This window comes from Lethenteron reissneri, chromosome 7 (genome assembly GCF_015708825.2).
Source record: "Lethenteron reissneri isolate LAM-NWPU_2019-01 chromosome 7, ASM1570882v1, whole genome shotgun sequence".
In the NCBI taxonomy this organism is placed as follows: Eukaryota; Metazoa; Chordata; class Hyperoartia; order Petromyzontiformes; family Petromyzontidae; genus Lethenteron; species Lethenteron reissneri.
Window position 1 is genome coordinate 2,710,241 of NC_083785.1, and position 19,462 is coordinate 2,729,702.

Consider the following 19,462-nt stretch of genomic DNA (forward strand, 5'->3'; position numbering starts at 1 on the left):
AACAAGTGAATATACTGCGCAGCAGTCAATGTAATGGTCACTACCTTCATAGAGTAACATTGGAGCGAAACGAACCTTTTCAGACACACAAGACAAAGATCCCCCGTATAGCTTCAAACAGACTGTTGGGGCAAGTGCTGTTAACGAGCACCTATGAAGGCCGGCACGGCACACGAGGGGGTGGGTAGCCAGCACCACGCCCGGCCGCCTTTGTCTCCCTAGTGTCGATGTTCGCACACCGCACCAGGTACTCATTTGAGGCTTAGCCGACCTAGGGGAGGCCCAGGACCGGTTCAGATAATCGTCACCGGTGTTGGCCGTGTGCGGGAATCGAACTCGGGTCGCCGTGGTTCGTAGCGCAGCGCGCTAACCGCTGCACCACCGATCACACACAGATTAAGAAACATGTTCTGATCGAAGCTGTTAAATAAGCGCGAGCTTAGGGACGCCTTCTAAGGTTACTTTTTCGCGAATCAAATCAATACGTCGGCATAATGCGCCGGGGCATACTTTAATCATGGGCATCTGCGCATTGAATAATCTTTAGAGTGGATACTTGTGCGCCGCATGAATTAACCAACGGCATCGTGTGTCGCAGAGTGCGTGCAATTTGGTGGATGTGGCCACCAAGCAAATACACTGTTTACATTTTAAACGTAAGTACGACAAAAAACAAAGGAAAGATACACGCAAACTGTAGGGGTTTAAGCGTTGTCGGCGAGCACCTATTAAGGCCGTCCGGGTTTTTAGAGCGGGTGGTAAGACTAGCCACACCACGCCTACGCATTGTCTCCCTAATGTGATGGCATGGCATCTAACACCGATTGAGGTATTCGTTTAAGGCTGAGTTAACCTAAAGGAGGTGCCGGTTTGCCGGTGGCTCGGATATCACTCGCCACTGATTGTTTCTGTGGCCAGGCTTTGTAGAGCGCGGTCCATACACTCACACACATCCACACACTCACACACTCACACACATCCACACACTCACACACTCACACACATTCACTCACACACATCCACACATCCACACACTCATACACATCCAACAACAACCGCCATTCGCCACTAAGTGGCGGTGACGTCACCACGACGCTTGTGCCAGGCCATGTGCACCCTGAGGCCACGTGAAGTGTCGAACGCCCGCTGGAAGGAGGTCACGGGGCAGACCCAGGTGCCACGGGTCGACTGACTGAGATGAACGAGATGACTGGCTGATGCACCACCTGTGCCCCCTATTTTGCCAACTTGCTGTGCTTTAGCCACCCGGCGCTCCGCTCGTTGTTGTGAGCATCGCTCCTCCGCCCTCCGTTGTTGTTGGAGGGCGACTGCCTCCAACTGCCCAGTAGCGTCCTTCACGAGCCTCCTCCACAGAGGTCGATCTTGACACCGCTGGTACCAGTCATCGGCAAGTCCACTCAGCTCCACGTCCTCCTGTACCACATCACTCCATCTCTTCTCTAGCCTGTGCCGTGCCCGTTTAGCCCCCTCGATCCGGCCGAACAAAAGCTGTTTAGGCATGCGGTGGCTGGGCATGCGGGTTACATGACCCAGCCACCGCAGCCTTGCGTGCCGGAGGAACTCACCGATGGAACTTTGCCCAGATCTTTCAAGGATGTGTGAGCTCCTCACACAATCCAGCCTGGTTAAACCCAGGATGGATCGTAGGCAGGCCAGCCTATATGTTTCCAACCGGCATCCACACACTCACTCACACACATCCACACACAGACATCCACACACTCACACACATCCACACACTCACTCACACACATCCACACACACATCCACACACTCACACACATCCACACACTCACACACATCCACACACACATCCACACACACACTCACACACATCCACACACTCACACACATACACATCCACACACACACTCACAAACAACCACACACTCACACACATCCACACACACACACGTCCACACACTCACACACACTCACACACACATCCACACACACACTCACACACATATCCACACACTCACACACATCCACACACCCATAGACAATCTCACCCACTCTCTCACTTTCTCTCTTACAGCAGTGCACGTATTGTACACATACAGCAGGTCATGACCAAATCACTCGGAATGCGCCCAAATCTCGCCACAGATCTCAGGGAAACGAGTCGAGATTTGATAGGACGAGTACATTGATGGGTGCCCACCACCACCACCACGGTGCATAACGAGGTTGTTATATCGGCCCGCCTCGGGCGACGTCGTAAGCAGCAGAGAGCGGTGGAACAAAACGCCTTGTTGTACCGTACTCTCTATGCTTACGGTAGAACAACTATCCCGCAACTGGCGCTTATACGGCGAACCATGTTCACGCAGGCCAGCTCCACGCTTCGCACACGGCGTGGTGCGTTGGGGGGGGGGGGGTGGAAGGCACACTCATCCAGCAGTGGATCGCAAACCCGGCTGTCAGGCGTGCAGGTGAGTACGGCGATGAGTAGGCGTGCGAGATTGGTGAGCGCGCGCGCGCGCGCCCACTCACCAGGGAATGTGACTCAGGCGGGCGCGCTGCGTGATGAGTGAGGGGGGTGTGTGGGTGTCTTTGTGTGTGTGTCTGTGTGTCTCGATATGCAGGATACAGGAGGGGAGCGGTGGCGCAGCGGTTAGCGCGCTGCGCTACGAACCTGGCGATCCGGCTTCGATTACCGCTCACGGCCAACACCGGTGACGATTATCTGGACCGGTCCTGGGCCTCCCCTAGGTCGACTCAGCCTCGAATGAGTACCCGGTGCGGTGTGTAAACATCGCCACTGGGGAGATAAAGGCGGTCGGGCGTGCTGTTGGCCATCCACCCCCTCGTGTGCCGTGCCGGCCTTTATAGGTGATCGCTAACAGCATTTGCAGCTACATTATGTTAAGGCTATACGGGGGATCTTTGTCTTTCTAGATGCAGTATACAGAGGGGAGCGGTGGCGCAGTAGTTAGCGCGCTGCGCTACGAACCCGTCGACCGGAGTTCGATTCGCGCTCACGGCCAACACCGGTGACAATCATCCGAGCCAGTCCTAGTCCTCTCCTAGGTCGACTCAGCCTCAAATGAGTACCACGTGTTAAAGTCACGCCCCCTTGCGTGTCGCGCCGTGCCCGCATTCACAGGTGCTACTCGCCAACAGCACTTGCCCCAACAGTCTGTCACAGGCTATACGGGGGATCTTTGCCTTTGTCTGCGGTTGGGATGGTCTCTTCCTGCATTGACAAACTCTCCCCTCCCATCCAGCGTGGAGTGTTACCGCACGCGGTGAATCACGCGGCCAGACAACTCAGTACGCGCGTCTCTCGATGATGAGCGAATGTCTAATCGCTTCGGTCGCCTGCCACTGTGTGTGTGCGCCTTGTGAGCTTGTGCGTGTGCTCTGTGGGTTCAGGGATACACTATTCTAGATATACACACGCAGTGCTGACACGCACACCACACACACACACTGTAGTCTTCCGTGTCTGCGCGCGTGTGCGTCTGTGTGTCCAGAGATATTGTAGTGTAGCACACAGTGCTGGTACAAGGGATACAGGAGGAGCACACACACACACACCAGGGCGAGCTGGAGGTAATCCGAGCTGGTCCCCATAGCCTATGTTGTGCTGCGTGGAGACAAGGACCGCCTGTACCTCGGGGTGCGCATGCTGTCTGGAGCAGCCGGCTGATGACAGCATGTCCCGGCCACTCCGCACGGACACGTGGGGATTCCAAGGTGAGGTCAATTAACCCATCCCATCACCCCTCTCCCATCCCATCACATCCTCTCCCATCCCATCGCTACCACACCCACCCGCCCGTGCGTCCGAATTGAAGTGTTCATTTATAGTGGAGGAATCCGATGAGCTGCAAAGCTCCTCGTTTCGCTGCCGTCCGGTAGGGGCGGGTCAAGCCGCGTCGCCACGTGTGCTGCTGTCTGTATCAGTCTGCGTATGGGGCTGTGTCTGCGCACCGGTATGTGAGTCTGCACGTCCTCACTACACGGCGATGTCACGCACATTCAGAGACGAGACTAAGATCACCCACTTCCCGTGTAGACTTAACAAGTGCTGTTAGGGAGCGCGTGTGCAGGCCGGTGCGGCACACGAGGGGGTGGGTGGCCGGCACAACGCCCGGTCGTCTTTGATCTCCCCGAGTGGTGATGTTTACTACACACCGCACCAGGCACTCGTTCGAGGCCGAGTCGCCTTTGGAACCGGTTCAGATATTCGCCGCAGTTTTTTGGTCGTTCGAGCGAGGATTCCGAACTCGGGTAGGCGGGCTCGGAGCGCAGCGCGCCGACCTGACCCGCACACTCGCTCAGCTGGAGTAGATCCGTCTGCGGAACGAGTGTGATGAAGGCCGAGATCGCTACGGGCTGCGTTGCGAAGTGCGTCGCCTGCTGCCTATAGCTGCGGTCCGTGGAGCGACTCGGCTGCCTCAAAGTGCACAGAGTGGCGCGGCTCTGCCGAGATCGTCTCCAAGCTGCCCTGTGCCCTTGCCTGCCTGTGGCGCCCCAACCTTCTGAGCCACTGCGCGTGTCGCGAGGCAGACGTTCGAGAGGTGGCGGCGGCGGTGGTGGTGGCGGAGTGGGGGAAGGCTGTGCAATGGATACCGTGCAGGAGAAATTTCGAATGTTCTCGGGGGGAAATGTGGGCCCTTGCTTCCGACGTGAGGAAGCCACCGGGGAGCTGTGCACTTTTAAACCATCGAGATCGACAAACTCACTTCTTTAGGGCTGTCTTTGTTTTGGTGTTTAGTTTGTCGTCGTTTTCCCCCAGCACATCCGATTAGCACGGTTGGCTACGTACGGTGCGAAAGAAGTTCAGCGTTGCGTGCATGCATACGTACATCGACGCACAGCGAGGCTGTGCGTGGCATTTAAAACAGCTCTTCTACGTGACTTTACCGAACGAACCAAGAATATGAATCCCTGCACTCACGAAAGCTTTAGGTCAATATTTATTTGGCTGCCGTTGTGAAATTTAGCTGTAAAGAAATTAGTTTTCAATTTAGATTTGAAGCATTACGGGGTAACATGAAATTGCGTTATATACCGAACTCCGTTCTGTGTCTCCACGTATAAATACACAGAACGTGCTTTCGGTCCAGCAGCCTCATTTGTTTAGCAGACAAATTGTATCGAGCAGCACCTGTTTCAGAGCGAGCAAACTCCGGGCCGCTTTAACTTGTTATTCATTTGTGGAGGCGGCGTGGAGTTCCCTTTATCCTTGACGTGTTTTTTTTAAATCCACGATGCTAGTTTCGGATTCCTTTGCAGAACGGATTATATTCCAGCCTGTGGCGATCTGCTCAGGAGGTCTGCTGCTGGCGGTCGGGCGTGGTGTTGGCCACCCACCCCCTCGTGTGCCGTGCCGGTCTTCATAGGTGCTACTCGCTAACAGCACTTGCCCCTACAGTCAGTTAAGGCTATACGGGGCATCTTTGCGGGAGAGCGGCAGTGTAGCGACTAACGCGCTGCGCTGCGGAGCTGGCCACCCGGGTTCGATTCCCGCTCACGGCCAACACCGGTGGTGACGATTATCAGAACCGGTCCTGGGCCTCCCGTGGGTCGACTCAGCCTCAAATGATTACCTGGTGCGGTGTGTAAACAACGCCACTAGGGAGACAAAGGCGGTCTGGTGTGGTGCTGTCCACCCCACGCCCTCGTGTGCCGTGCCGGCCTTCAGAGGTGCTCGCTAACAGCACTTGCCCCGACAGTCTGTTAAGGCTACACGGGAGATCTTTGTTTTGTTCTACATCGGTGAATTGCTTTTGCACCGTACGTAGCCAACCGCGCTAAATCGGGGGTGCGGGTGGCGGGGGGAAGGACAACAAACTAAACACTAAAAAGCTGTTCGAAAAATAAATGTGAGTTTTCAATCTAAATGATTTAAAAGTCCACAGCTCCACTGCCTTCCTTGAGGAGGGCAGACTGGTTATAGTAATAGGTTTTTACCATTTCAACTAGTACAAAAACTGACACCTTTACACAAGGCATCATGTTTGCAATTACCACAACACAAGCAGTCAAAATGCAAACAAAAAGAAAACTCTGATAATGATAATGATATGCACTGTCCAAAAAGAAACAGAGTTGTTTCTTTTTGTTTGCATTTTGACTGCTTGTGTTGTGGTTATTGCAAACATGATGCCTTGTATAAAGGTGTCAGTTTTTGTACCAGTTGAAAGGGTAAAAACCTATCACTATATTTTGCCACTGGTAAAGGAGATGTCTCATAGTGGCAGACTGCAGTTGTTTCAATGTACGGTCCGTCGTTATGGTCGCATGGCCACAGTCGCATTGCGGCTTGTTCTTTTGATGCATCTCCTCTATGAATATTTCAATGTGTCCGCGTGCGTCTCTGTGGGCCGACGCCGTGGCCCATAGTTCGGGTTTACAGGCCACCATCGCGCGGCCCTGGCTCGTTGTCTTCGCGACTTTCCACTGTTTCATTGGTTTCATGGCTTTATTTCGGTGATTTCGAAAAGTGTAATGGTTTAGCCATGTGTGTTTGTTGTAGTACAGAGTTAGACTGATGGCCTTAATCTAAGTTGTCTTGTGGTTGTTGTTGTTGTTGTTGGTTGTTTGACTTGCATCCCACTGGGATGTTTGCACACAGCGTTGGTGTACGGTGTTTTTTTCTGCAATATTTTGCTGTCTTTTCTTGGATTTTCTGTTTGCACTCAGTCACATATTCACTTTAAGATGTTTTTTTGTTCATGTTTTTGTTTTTTGTTTGTTGCGGTTGCACCCGATTCAAGAGCCGAGTGGCTCACAGGGCTATACCTAATAAATAAACTTGAACTTGAACACTCGCGAACGAGACGGCGCGCATCCGCCTGGCGGTGGCGATGTTCCGACGACTCGGTTGGTGACGGTGACAGCGACACGTGTCGATACGGAGGAGGAGGAGAAGAAGCAACTTCAAAGGGGCCGTCCATATATGACGTCACGCACCTAGGGGGGGGGGGTCAGACGTTTGTGACGATGTGAGACGAGGGGGGGGGGGGGTTGAGAAATGTGACGTCACATCATAATGCGCAATTTTAAATAAATATAGAATTGTTATAACAACTAAAATATTTTTTTATAACAACACTCCTACAACATCAGAGTGCAGCGCCACATTAAATACGCACTACAATGACAATAGTTTAAAGCGATTTGAAGCATGTTTTATTTTCAAAATGGAAATATAATTTGGGGGGGGGGGGCAGAGCTTTGTGACGTCATATTTGAGGGGGGGGTCTGACTTTTTGTGACGCAGTGTGATGAGGAGGGGGGGGGGGTCAAAAATCGGCCAAAATCGCGTGACGTCATCTATGGAAGGCCCCAAAGCCGTGATATGCGACGATGCGTGTGGGTCTCGATCGAGGTGGTTGCATTCTGGACCCGGTGTGCGAACGGCTAAATATCGCTGCCCGTGCCTCGTCGATGCATAAAAGCGGCCACGTGTGTGGGCTATCGAGTGTGCAGGCGGTGCAACGGCCCACAAAGTAGATATTTTATTTTTTATTTCACCAGTTAAGGCCCACTGAGCCATGTAGCTCTCTTTTCAGAAGGGTCCCGGACATCACAAATGAAAGCGCAACGGAAGTAGCTTCTTATCACCACGTGGCACTGTATAGCAGCCAAATACTCTGAGCACGTGATGTTGATTTTAAATGTGGAGGGGGAAACCGGAAAACCCGGAGAAAAGAAATCCACGCGACCACGGGGAGAGAAAGAGAGAGAGAGAGAGAGACGCCAACTCCAAATATACAGCAGCAGGCGTCAGGGTCGGGGTCGAACCCACGACCTCGTGTATACCAGGCGAGGGCGTTAACATCTCGCCACAAGCCGGATGAGCCAATGTTCCGGGCTACGCAAAGCCCCGTGGGGGTGGAACTGAGCAGTGGAGGGGTGGGTGGGTGGGTGGGAAGGGAGGCATTTTAATCCTTGTACCGGGGCCCGTGCCAACCGCACGCTACGCCCACTGAAACCAGTTATTTAAATAATGGATTGTTGTACAGTCAACGGTGACCGCCTCTGAAATCACTTCGTACGTGAACCTGGAACGACGGCGAGGACAAACAAAAAAATCAAACCGCCATGTGAATGTAATATTGGGTGGAGCTACTCGATGGCTGGAAACCCACCCCATCTATGATCTCAGGGGGCGCTGGATCTGCGCCCTTCCCTTGCCGCAGAAGTAGCCCCAAGAGTCACCCAGCCCACTTAGACCTCCCCTACGTGGACGACTGCTCCATGGATTAGGTGCAATTAGGACGGACGCGCGGGCTGGTGGGGGGCTGGTGGGGGCTGGTGGGGGCTGGTGGGGGCTAGTGGGGGCTGGTGGGGGCTGGTGGGGGCTGGTGGGGGCTAGTGGGGGCTAGTGGGGGCTGGTGGGGGCTGGTGGGGGCTGGGAGGGAGCGGGTTGCAAACCGCACGCGGCCGTGTTCTGACCCCGTGACCCCTACTGGACATGTATGGGGGAAAAAATAGCTTTATCGCTCATCCGATTTCTCGAGTGGGGATAAATATTCTGAGTGTGTGTTTGTCTGCGCCGTGGCGTGCGCTCCGAGTTGTCGCCCCCCGTGTTTGAGTATTTGTCACCGGGGCAAGGCCCCCACTGCCGGCTTCGTAGCTCTGTTATCTTGGAAGCCGCTTGACCATCGCAAATGATCGCTCAACCAAGTGGCTGATATCATCATCGGGTGGAAATTCACAACGGCAGCCAAATAAATCTTGACCTAAAGCTTTCGTGACTGCAGGAATTCATATTCTTTGGGTCTTTCGGTAAAGTCACGTAGATAGGTTGAAATAAAATAACAACAAAAAAACTACGACGTTTCGATCACAACAAGCACTCGTCTCCTCCTGATGACGATTGCTTGTGTTGTGATCGAAACGTCGTAGTTTTTTATTATTATTAATTTCTTTCAACCTATCTACGTGACTTTACCAAAGAATATGGCAGGCCAAATATTCTAAACGCACGTCGATTTTGTAAATGTGGAGAGAAAAACCGCAGGATCAAGCCCTGGAGTCGAGCATGAAATCGTAATCGCTATTTTATCTCTCGATTCCTGATCCGTAACTCCTTATATTGGTCACGCACACTACCCATGGTAACCTTATTTGGGCATTACACACACATATGTCGTGATCATAATTTAGGCCATCATATTTCACGGCGCCCTTGCGAAAATAGACGCTATATCTAGGGTTTGCCACCTTTTCCGCGAGAGACCAAACTGTAGACACATTTCTTAGTCCTGTTGTCCTTCCCCCGCACCTCCGATTAGCACGGTTAGCTACGTGCGGTGCGAAAGAAGTTCAACATACATACAAGTCAGCCTAGGCTCTATCAGCACTGTGCAATTTCACTCCAATAAAAATGCAATACAATATCGACCCGAACACGGGAAGATCTGCCCATGGGCCAAACTGCCTGTATCCACATCAAACCCGGATCGATCCCGGACAGTTGGCAACCCGAAATAAGTATCGTCATGTGCCTCCCGCATCGTTCCCTGCATTTCCATCTCCTGTTAAATGAAGGATACGCCTACGACTGTACGGTTACAATATATGGATACTGTACGTCAACATGGCATAATGATGATGATGGGTGTAGTATTTCCTGCTGTGTTGGTTTTGTGTTGCACAGAGAGAAAGACACACACACACACGGGGTCTGTACAGTTTCGTCACTCTGTTCTGTCCGTGTAGAAACAAAGACCCCCCGTATAGCTTTAACAGACTGTAGGGGCAAGTGCTGTTAACGAGCAGCACCTAAGATATGAAGGCCGGCACGGCACACGAGGGGGTGGGTGGCCAGCAACCACGCCCGACAGCCTTTGTTTCCCCAGTGGCGACGTTTACACACCGTACCAAGTACTCATTTGAGGCTGAGTCGACCGATGAGAGGCCCAGGAGCGCTTCAAATAATCGTCGCCGGTGTTGACCGTGAGCTGGATTCGAACTCGGGGCGCCGGGTTCGTAGCGCAGCGCGCTAATCGCTGCGCCACCGCTCCCCATCACCACCAACAACCACCACCAACAACTGCCCATCGCCACGAAGTCGCAGTGATGTCCGTTGAGTAAACACGGCGTCTGTGCCAGGCTATGTGCACATTGAGGTCCACGTGAAATGTGGATCGACCCGGAAGGCCCTTTGCTGCTGGCAGGAGGTCACAGAACAGGCCCAGGTGTCCTGCGGTGACCTCTGTGCCAGGCTAGGAGCATGAGGTCACGGTTCAGACCCAGCTGCCATGGGTCGACTGACGTGAGATGTCGACTGACACGGATGCACCGCCCACTGCGCCACCCCGCTGCGCTTTATCCCCCCGCTGCGCTTTATCCCCCCGCTGCTCGGCTCGTCGTTGTTGTGAGCGTTCGCTGCTCCTCTTGGCCCTCTCACTGCCAAGACCACCCCCACCACCCCCCCACCATGACCACCCCCACCACCACCCCCCCCCCACCACCACCCCCCCACCACCACCCCCCCCCCACCACCCCCACCACCACCACCCCACCCCGACCACCACCCCCCCCCACCACCACCCCCACCACCCCCACCACCATCACCACCCCCACCACCATCACCACCCCCACCACCACCACCCCCACCATCACCACCCCCACCACCATCACCACCCCCACCACCCCCACCACCACCACCACCACCCCCACCACCATCACCCCCACCACCACCCCCACCACCCCCACCACCCCCACCACCACCATCACCACCACCACCACCCCCCCACCACCATCACCACCCCCCCCCCCCACCACCCCACCACCCCATCACCACCCCCAGCGGTGGCGGCGGTCGTAGCGGAGGAGGAGGAGAGTCATAAAATATGGACGAGGGTGGGAACTTAACACCGATCGAACACAGGAGGCTTGGGGATCTGAATATTTGCTCCTTTGGAGAGAGAGAGATGAGGGCGCACGCACACGCACGCGCTCACTCACACTATCTCTCACGCTCACTCATACTCTCTCACTCTCACTCATACTCTCTCACTCTCACACTCTCACACACTCTCACACTCTCTCACACTCACTCACACTCTCTCTCCCTCACTCACACGCTCACTCACGCTCTCTCACACTCACTCACACTCTCTCTCACACTCTCTCACACTCACTCACACGCTCACTCACACTCTCTCTCCCTCACTCACACACTCTCTCACGCTCTCTCACACTCACTCACACTCTCTCACACTCTCTCTTACACTCACGAGAGTTGTAACAGCAGCGTGCATGAAGCAGAGGGGGTCGCCACCTTCCCCCACTGTAAGTGGCGTGGTGCAGGACAACTCTCAGCTCAGGGGTGTGCAGCCATCGCTCAGGTGGGGGGGCGGGGCTCCCGGGGGGGGGCTCCCGGGGGGGGGGGCTCCCGGGGGGGGGGGGGCTCTCGGGGGGGGGGGGCTCTCGGGGGGGGGGCTCCCGGGGGGGCGGGGGCTCCCGGGGGGGGGGGGGGCTCTCGATATTCGATGCGTCTCGCCGGGTCGCGCCTCGAGGCTGTAATTATTATACGGGGCGCTTCAAAACAATGTTAACACTTGTATGGGTCTATCGTTTTAGTAATGGGGAAAAAGAACGGGTAATTATAATAATACACCGTAACGTGATAACACATGTAACGTCAATGGCTTCATAATATAAGTTTTTGGGTCAGATCGCGTTATTTATAAATGTGTCGTAACCCTCCACCACCCGACACGGCCAAACAGTAAAAAATGTGTCACGTTTTTCAAAGAACAAAAATAATTCACTTCTTTACCCTTTGAAAAACGTGACGCATTTTTTTACTGTTTGGCCGTGTCGGGTGGTGGAGGGTTACGACACATTTATAAATAACGCGATCTGACCCAAACACCTATATTATGAATAATATTGGTCGCGAAAGCCTGCTACGTGCTAAATTCAATAGCTTCAACAAGTCAAGGGGTCTCCCACTTGTTCGCCATCATTGCAGAGGTCGCAACCGGGTACCCGATACCCGTACCCTACCCGATACCCGGCTACCCATACCCGGCCGGGTACGGGTACCCGATACCCGTACCCTACCCGATACCCGGCTACCCGATACCCGGCCGGGTACGGGTACAGGTACCCGTTTGCGACCCTGGTGCGGCCGGGTACGGGTAGGCCGTGAGTCACTGGTGAGTAACTGTTTGTCACTCATTTCCCAACGTCTTGTCTCTTCTCACAATTCAAGTTCCTAGAATCAACCCACCCGCGCCTGCAACATGACTTCATCCCAGAGGTCGCAATCAGGTACCCGATACCCGAACCCTACCCGGTACCCGGCCGGGTACCCGGCCGGGTACCGGGTAGGGTACGGGTACGGCCGGGTACGGGTACCCGTTTGCGACCCTGGTGCGGCCGGGTACGGGTACGGGTAAGGAATCAAAACCCGTTTGCGCATTTATCGCGGTGTTGTTGCAAATTCTCAGAGGTGTCAACATTTTCTCTTGAAGCACCCCCCCCCCCCCCCTGTGTTTGACGCGGCCACCTCTTGCCCTGAATCGCATCGTCGTTCAGCTCACGGTCTCGAACATTTGACGCTGTAGGGGAGGGAGCGGGGGGGGGGGGTAGGCGCGATCCGTCGTCGCATAATGCAGCCACGACAGCTCCGTCGTTACCTCTTCGCAACTTTACGTTGGCCGCTCGAATTTAAATTAAAATACAAAAAAAAAAACTTTGAACGTCAATGAAAGCATTTTCATAAAAAAATCGTTCAATTTACAAATAAGTTCCTGTTGGTGTTATTTGACGCTGTTTAACACCTAGTCGGCTTTCGCGACCAATATCATCCATAATAGAGGGTTTTTTGGGGGGGTTAGATCACGTAAATATATAAATGTGTCGTTAAACCCGCCACCACCCGACACAGCCAACTAGTAGGGGTTCGTCACGTAAACAGAACGTGGCCAATTCGTCACTAGTACAACACGCCACGTGTGTGTTAGAGAGCCAAGCCACAACATTGTTGTTGAAAACATCGTTCGTGGTGATTGTCAAGGGGGGGGGGGGGGGCAACGAGTGGAGGGGCAAGGCACCCCCCTACCCCCCCAGCGCTCGCTAAGCTCCTGGCCACTGCGAGACAAAGCCCGGTCACGTCCCTGTCGTCAGCCAGGGGGAACCTCCACCCACTCGCCCCCCCCCCCGTAGATCGACAATGAGCCCGACTGCCCTGTGAGTGTGTGTGTGAGTGAGGTGTGGGTCAGTGTGTGAATGAGGTGTGAGTGTGTGTGAGTGTGAGGTGTGGGTGTGTGTGAGTGTGTGAGTGAGGTGTGTGAGTGAGGGGTGTGAGTGAGGGGTGAGTGAGTGTGGTGTTAGCTATGAGTGAGTGTGGGGTGTGAGTGTGGGGTGTGAGTTCGGTGTGAGTGTGGGGTGTGAGTTCGGTGTGGGTGAGGTGTGGGTGAGGTGTGAGTGAGTGAGGGGTGTGTGTGTGAGTGTGGGGTGTGAGTGTGGGGTGTGAGTGTGGGGTGTGAGTTCGGTGTGAGTGAGGTGTGGGTGAGGTGTGGGTGAGGTGTGGGTGAGGTGTGAGTGAGTGAGGGGTGTGTGTGTGAGTGTGGGGTGTGAGTGAGTAAGGTGTGAGCGTGGTGTGAGTGAGTGAGGGGTCTGAGTGAGTGAGTGAGTGTGGTGTGAGTGAGTGAGTGATGTGTGTGAGTGTGGGGTGTGAGTGAGTGTGGTGTGAGTGAGTGTGGGGTGTGAGTGTGGTGTGTGTGTGAGTGAGTGAGTAAGGTGTGAGTGTGGTGTGAGTGAGTGTGGGGTGTGAGTGAGGGGTGTGAGTGAGGGGTGTGAGTGAGGGGTGTGAGTGAGGTGTGAGGGAGGTGTGTGTGTGAGTGTGTGTGAGTGTGAGTGAGTGTGTGAGTGAGGGGTGTGTGAGTGAGGTGTGGGTGTGTGGTGTGTGTGTGGTGTGAGTGTGAGTGAGGGGTGTGAGTGAGGGGTGTGAGTGAGTAAGGTGTGAGTGTTGTGTGAGTGTGGGGTGTGAGGGAGTGAGTGTGGTGTGAGTAAGTGAGTGAGTGTGGTGTTAGTGAGTGTGATGTTAGCTATGAGTGATGTGTGTGAGTGTGGGGTGTGAGTGAGTGTGGTGTGAGTGTGTGAGGGGTGTGAGTGAGTGAGTGTGTGAGTGAGGTGTGTGTGTGTGTGAGTGAGTGAGTGTGTGAGTGTGGTGTGTGTGAGTGAGGTGTGAGTGAGTGTGAGTGAGTGTGTGAGTGTGGTGTGTGTGAGTGAGGTGTGAGTGAGTGTGGTGTGAGTGAGTGAGGGGTGTGAGTGTCCTGCGTGAGTGTGGTGTGTGTGTGAGTGAGGTGTGTACCTGGGCTGCACAGTAACTCTCATCATGAAGAAACTCGACGTTTCGCCGCATGTTGTGGCCATGCTGCTCGACTCTGGGGGGCTGCCCCCACCCTGCACGGAGTGGCTGAGAGCAGAGAGACACGAGCATGAGGAGCACGCACACACAGCGAGAGGGGGGGGGGGGTCCCACTCGCTAAGCTACTCACTCCTCACTCATTCATGCCTCACACACACTCACACACACTCACACACACCCTCACTCACACCCTCACTCACACCCTCACTCACACCTCACTCACACACCACCCTCACACACACCACACCCCTCACACACACACCTCACACACACCACACACACACACACCACACTCACAATCACCCCTCACTCACACACACACCTCACTCACTCACACCTAACTCACACACACACCTCACTCACACACACCACTCACTCACACACACACCTCACACACACCACACCAATCACTCACACACCACACACACACCACACTCACACACACACCACACTCACACACACCCCTCACTCACACACCTCACACACACACACCTCACACACACCACTCACACACACACACACCACACTCACACACACCACACACCCCTCACTCACACACCTCACACATACCACTCACACAGACCACACTCACACACACACCACACTCACACACACCCCTCACTCACACACCACACACACACCACACTCACACACCATACACACCGCACTCACACACACCCCTCACACACACCACACACACCCCTCACTCACACACCACACTCACATCACACTCACATACACCACACACACCCCTCACACACACCACACTCACACCTCACTCACTCACACACACACCACACTCACTCCACGCTCACACCACACACACACTCCACACTCACACACACACCACACTCACACACGAGGAGTCTGGGTCGATAACGTTGACAATGACGTCACGAACAGTCGCCCCGACCGAAACGCGAGGCCCCCCAACCCCCCCCCCCCCCCGTGTTGAAATCCACCTCCGCGTTTTGCATCGGCACGTGACACAAGTGCCTCGGAATGCGCGCCCCGTTCTCGTGCCATCTCGGAAGCTAAGCGGAGTTGAGCCTGGGGGGACAGCACTGTGCGGTCTGGGCAACACGATCCTATTGTTGTCCTGTACTATGCTAGGGGTCGGGGTAGGCATGGCCGTAGCCGAGGGGCCGAAAGTAGCAGTAGCAGTCAGAATGGGCTAGGGGAGATGACATGGGGGGGGGGGGGTTGTTTTAAGGGAGGAACGGAATCAGGTTGGTGTAGCGAGGATGATTGTTGGTTATTGTGCGCTGAAACTTCTTTCGCAACGTATACGTAGCCAACCGTGCTAATCGGAGGTGCGGGGGAAAGACAACAAACTGAATACAGTTCTAAAGGAATGAGTTTGTCGATCTAGATGATTTGTGCATAGCTCCAGTGGCTTCCTAATATCGGACGGAAGAGCGTTCCAGACGGCCGCAGAAGCGCTTCTGAAAGCGCCGCGCGATGCGTGTGGCGACCACCGCTGCGAGGGATGAGCGGTGTTTGCTTGATAACCCTCATCGGGGCCTCGTCATTCACTGGCTGAAAACAACTTAAATAAAAACCTAATGTAGCAGCAGTGGCAGGACCCTCGTTACAATGAGCCATACGACTCAGCGTGCCTCTCCTGGATAGAAAAACAATCAATTGCTACGTATTGTATTGTTTGGGATTGCTGGGAACCTGGGTTCGATCCCAGGATCTCAGCCGTGCCATCAGCTACAATTCTTCATCTCTCTCTGGTGTGGATTAATAACAGCAGATTGAAGATGCAATTTTAGACGTTGTCATCCACTCAATTGTCTGTTCAGAAGCAGAGTGGGTCTCGCCCATCCCTCCCCAGCTGTGGCGTGTTTACGATGCGGTCGATTGGTTTTGCCGGGTTCGTGGCCACGCGCACTCGCAGGTCGCCGGATCTTTCGATGGCGCCGTCCGTGACATCGGCCCGGCCGCCTCGGCCACGTGGCCCGGTCCCGATTGGGTCGACGGCTCGGCCCGTTGGCGGGCGTGGAAATCTGAAAGCGAGATGTCCCGCAACCTCCGATTAGCACGGTTGGCCACGTGTGGTGCGAAAGAAGTTTCAAAGGACACACACACATACAGGTTCGACGGGAGTGACCCCGTACGGGATTGTGGCGGCTCCGGTAATACATCTCTCGGATGAGCGCGGCCATCACGAAGCCGATGAGGGACTGGAGCCGTCCCCCACGCGGTCGTCTGCGGAACTTTGCGTGCGAAGTGGAAGCCCCCGGGGCTCTGGATTGTCGGGTCACGAGGTGCCCCTAAGGTCTAAGAAGGAGGGAAGGGCCCAGGTGGGTATTACCACATTGCAAAATGTGGTAATACACACGCGGTCATCGGACATACACATCTATTAACCCGTGGTAAAACGAACATATTTTTTTCGGCTCAATGTGAATTCATTACTCGCTACACTCATTTCTTTACAACAACAAAAATATATCAGTTTTTCTAAATTTAGCTGCTGTGACAAAGGTCAAAACAACGAAACAAATAATGCAATTGTCGTGCGATGGCCGCTCAGTTGTTACTTCAACGTGGAATGGTGGACATACCTGGTGGACATACCTGGTGGACATACCTGGTGGACATGCCTGTCAACCCCTTATTAGTGCCCTAGCTTATCACAGACCAATTCAGACCTTACTGGTCACCCCCGTGTGACCCCGCGTGACCCTTGTAAATCTCAACGTCGGTCCCATCACGAGGGAGAAACACAAACAGATGGGCCATTTTTTTGCCCGTATTAAAACGGCTGCACGCCGTATGGACCTGAAAACTCAATTTCCCTGCACAAGAATACGGCGTAAACCGTGTGGGTTGACCGGCATGGGTGGGCCTAAAGGAGGGCCTACACAAACTATGAGGGCCTCAGAGCGGCGTTCTTCATCGCAAGGCCCGCGAGCACCTGACGGCCCCTGCTGGCCTCTGGCGCGGTCCCCGACAATACACGAAGAGTGAAAACACCGCCCCATCATCGTCATCATCATTATCATCGTCATCATCATTATCATCGTCATCATCATCATCGTCGTTATCATCATCGTCGTTATCATCATCGTCGTCATCATCATCGTCGTCATCATCGTGCTGCTGTCAAACCCCTGACGGTTGCAAATGTGTGACGGCCCCTCACAGCGATGATGTCTCATGGACGAATGTTGCCCCCCTACCCCACCCCCTCCCACCTCGGAAGATTAATGAAGAACACCGGCCCGAGGCCTGGTTTAGCCCGAGGGTTAATCCGGCTCTGCTCGGGTGGCATCTCCATTGTCCGACACTCCGACACAAGTGCTTGACAAACCCACGGCATCCTGCCTCTTTCACTGCCCCTCTTTGTATCACGCCCCCCCCCCCACACCAAATGGAATTTATTTCCATCTCAATGTGGGGGGGGGGGGTGGGAGGTTAGGATTTAAACAGAAAGAGAAAAAAAAACATTCCAGGAGGATAGATTTTTTTTTCCCCTTTCGCTGGTTTGGTATTTCAAAAAGTGCACTCGAGTTTCGGAAGAGTCTCTCGATGCGACACAGAACAAGAGCGGGGCCGTACAATGGTGCCTGTGTGCGGTCGGTAAGTGAGTGTCTGTGTGCGGTCGTTAAGTGAGTGTTTGTGTGCGGTCGGTAAGTGAGTATTTGTGTGCGGTCGGTAAGTGAGTGTTTGTGTGCGGTCGGTAAGTGAGTGTTTGTGTGCGGTCGTTAAGTGAGTGTTTGTGTGCGGTCGGTAAGTGAGTGTTTGTGTGCGGTCGGTAAGTGAGTGTTTGTGTGCGGTCGTTAAGTGAGTGTTTGTGTGCGGTCGGTAAGTGAGTGTTTGTGTGCGGTCGTTAAGTGAGTGTTTGTGTGCGGTCGGTAAGTGAGTGTTTTTGTGCGGTCGGTAAGTGAGTGTCTGTGTGCGGTCGGAACATTAGCGCTGTGCGGAGTCGGTAACATGGCTGTATAATTTATTTCGGGAGAACCAATCCACGCGACCACGCGGGGAGAGAGAGAGAAAGAGACACGCAAACTCCAAATACACAGCAGCAGGCATCGTCAGAGTCGGGTTCGAACCCACGGCCTTCTGCATACCAGGCGAGGTAGCTAACACCTCGCCACCGCGGCGCCCTGGCTGACGATGTGCTGTCTCAGCACCTCGTGTAGCCACCTCGCTGGCGAACCGGTCAGGCTCGCTGCACGGTGGACTCACACATGAGTTGTCTGGGCCCCCGGGATGGGAATACGACCTCTCAACCCCCGGGGGGGGGGGGGGGGGGGTAAGCTCACCCCTGTCTCGACTCTGACGTTGCTCTTCGCCAATTATGTTCCGATTGTGTTCTCGGCGTCAATGTCCAGAGAGCGGCGAGATGTGTGCCTGCCACTCCCTGTTTCGGGTTATTCCTGTTTTGAGTGCCCCCCCCCCCCCCATAGGAGCCTCCTCCCACCAGCCGGTGGGCTCAGAAAGGCTGTCCCCGTGTGAGACGTTCTGGCTTCGTGCTCGACTCGTGCTGCAGCGAAACAAAGGGCGGAGCTTGACTTGAGCAGTGGGTTCGGACACCTGAGTAGTGGGCGGGGCTACCTGAGCAGTGGGCGGGGCTACCTGAGTAGTGGGTGGGGCTACCTGAGTAGTGGGCGGAGCTACCTGAGTAGTGGGCGGGGCTACCTGAGTAGTGGGTGGAGCTACCTGAGTAGTGGGCGGGGCTACCTGAGTAGTGGGTGGGGCTACCTGAGTAGTGGGCGGGGCTACCTGAGTAGTGGGTGGGGCTACCTGAGTAGTGGGCGTGGCTACCTGAGTAGTGGGGGGGGCTACCTGAGTAGTGGGTGGAGCTACCTGAGTAGTGGGCGGGGCTACCTGAGTAGTGGGCGTGGCTACCTGAGTAGTGGGCGTGGCTACCTGAGTAGTGGGGGGGGCTACCTGAGTAGTGGGTGGAGCTACCTGAGTAGTGGGCGGGGCTACCTGAGTAGTGGGTGGAGCTACCTGAGTAGTGGGCGGAGCTACCTGAGTAGTGGGCGGAGCTACCCGAGTAGTGGGTGGAGCTACCCGAGTAGTGGGCGGTGCCTGTGAGGTGTGTGCGAGCCCACCCTCTAAATATTTGTC

At 54.6% G+C, this 19,462-nt stretch overlaps 1 protein-coding gene across 1 annotated transcript in view; it reads left to right on the plus strand.

The window, feature by feature from the left end:
• The first annotated feature begins 2,877 nt into the window (after window positions 1–2,877).
• Window positions 2,878–19,462, plus strand: part of LOC133355781 (SRC kinase signaling inhibitor 1-like) — a 157,334-nt gene continuing 140,749 nt past the window's right edge. Inside the window, exon 1 of the mRNA XM_061573132.1 lies at window positions 2,878–3,723. Within this exon, the coding sequence (XP_061429116.1) occupies window positions 3,606–3,723 (118 nt within the window). The 5' untranslated portion in view covers window positions 2,878–3,605. The remainder of the gene's footprint in view (window positions 3,724–19,462) is intronic.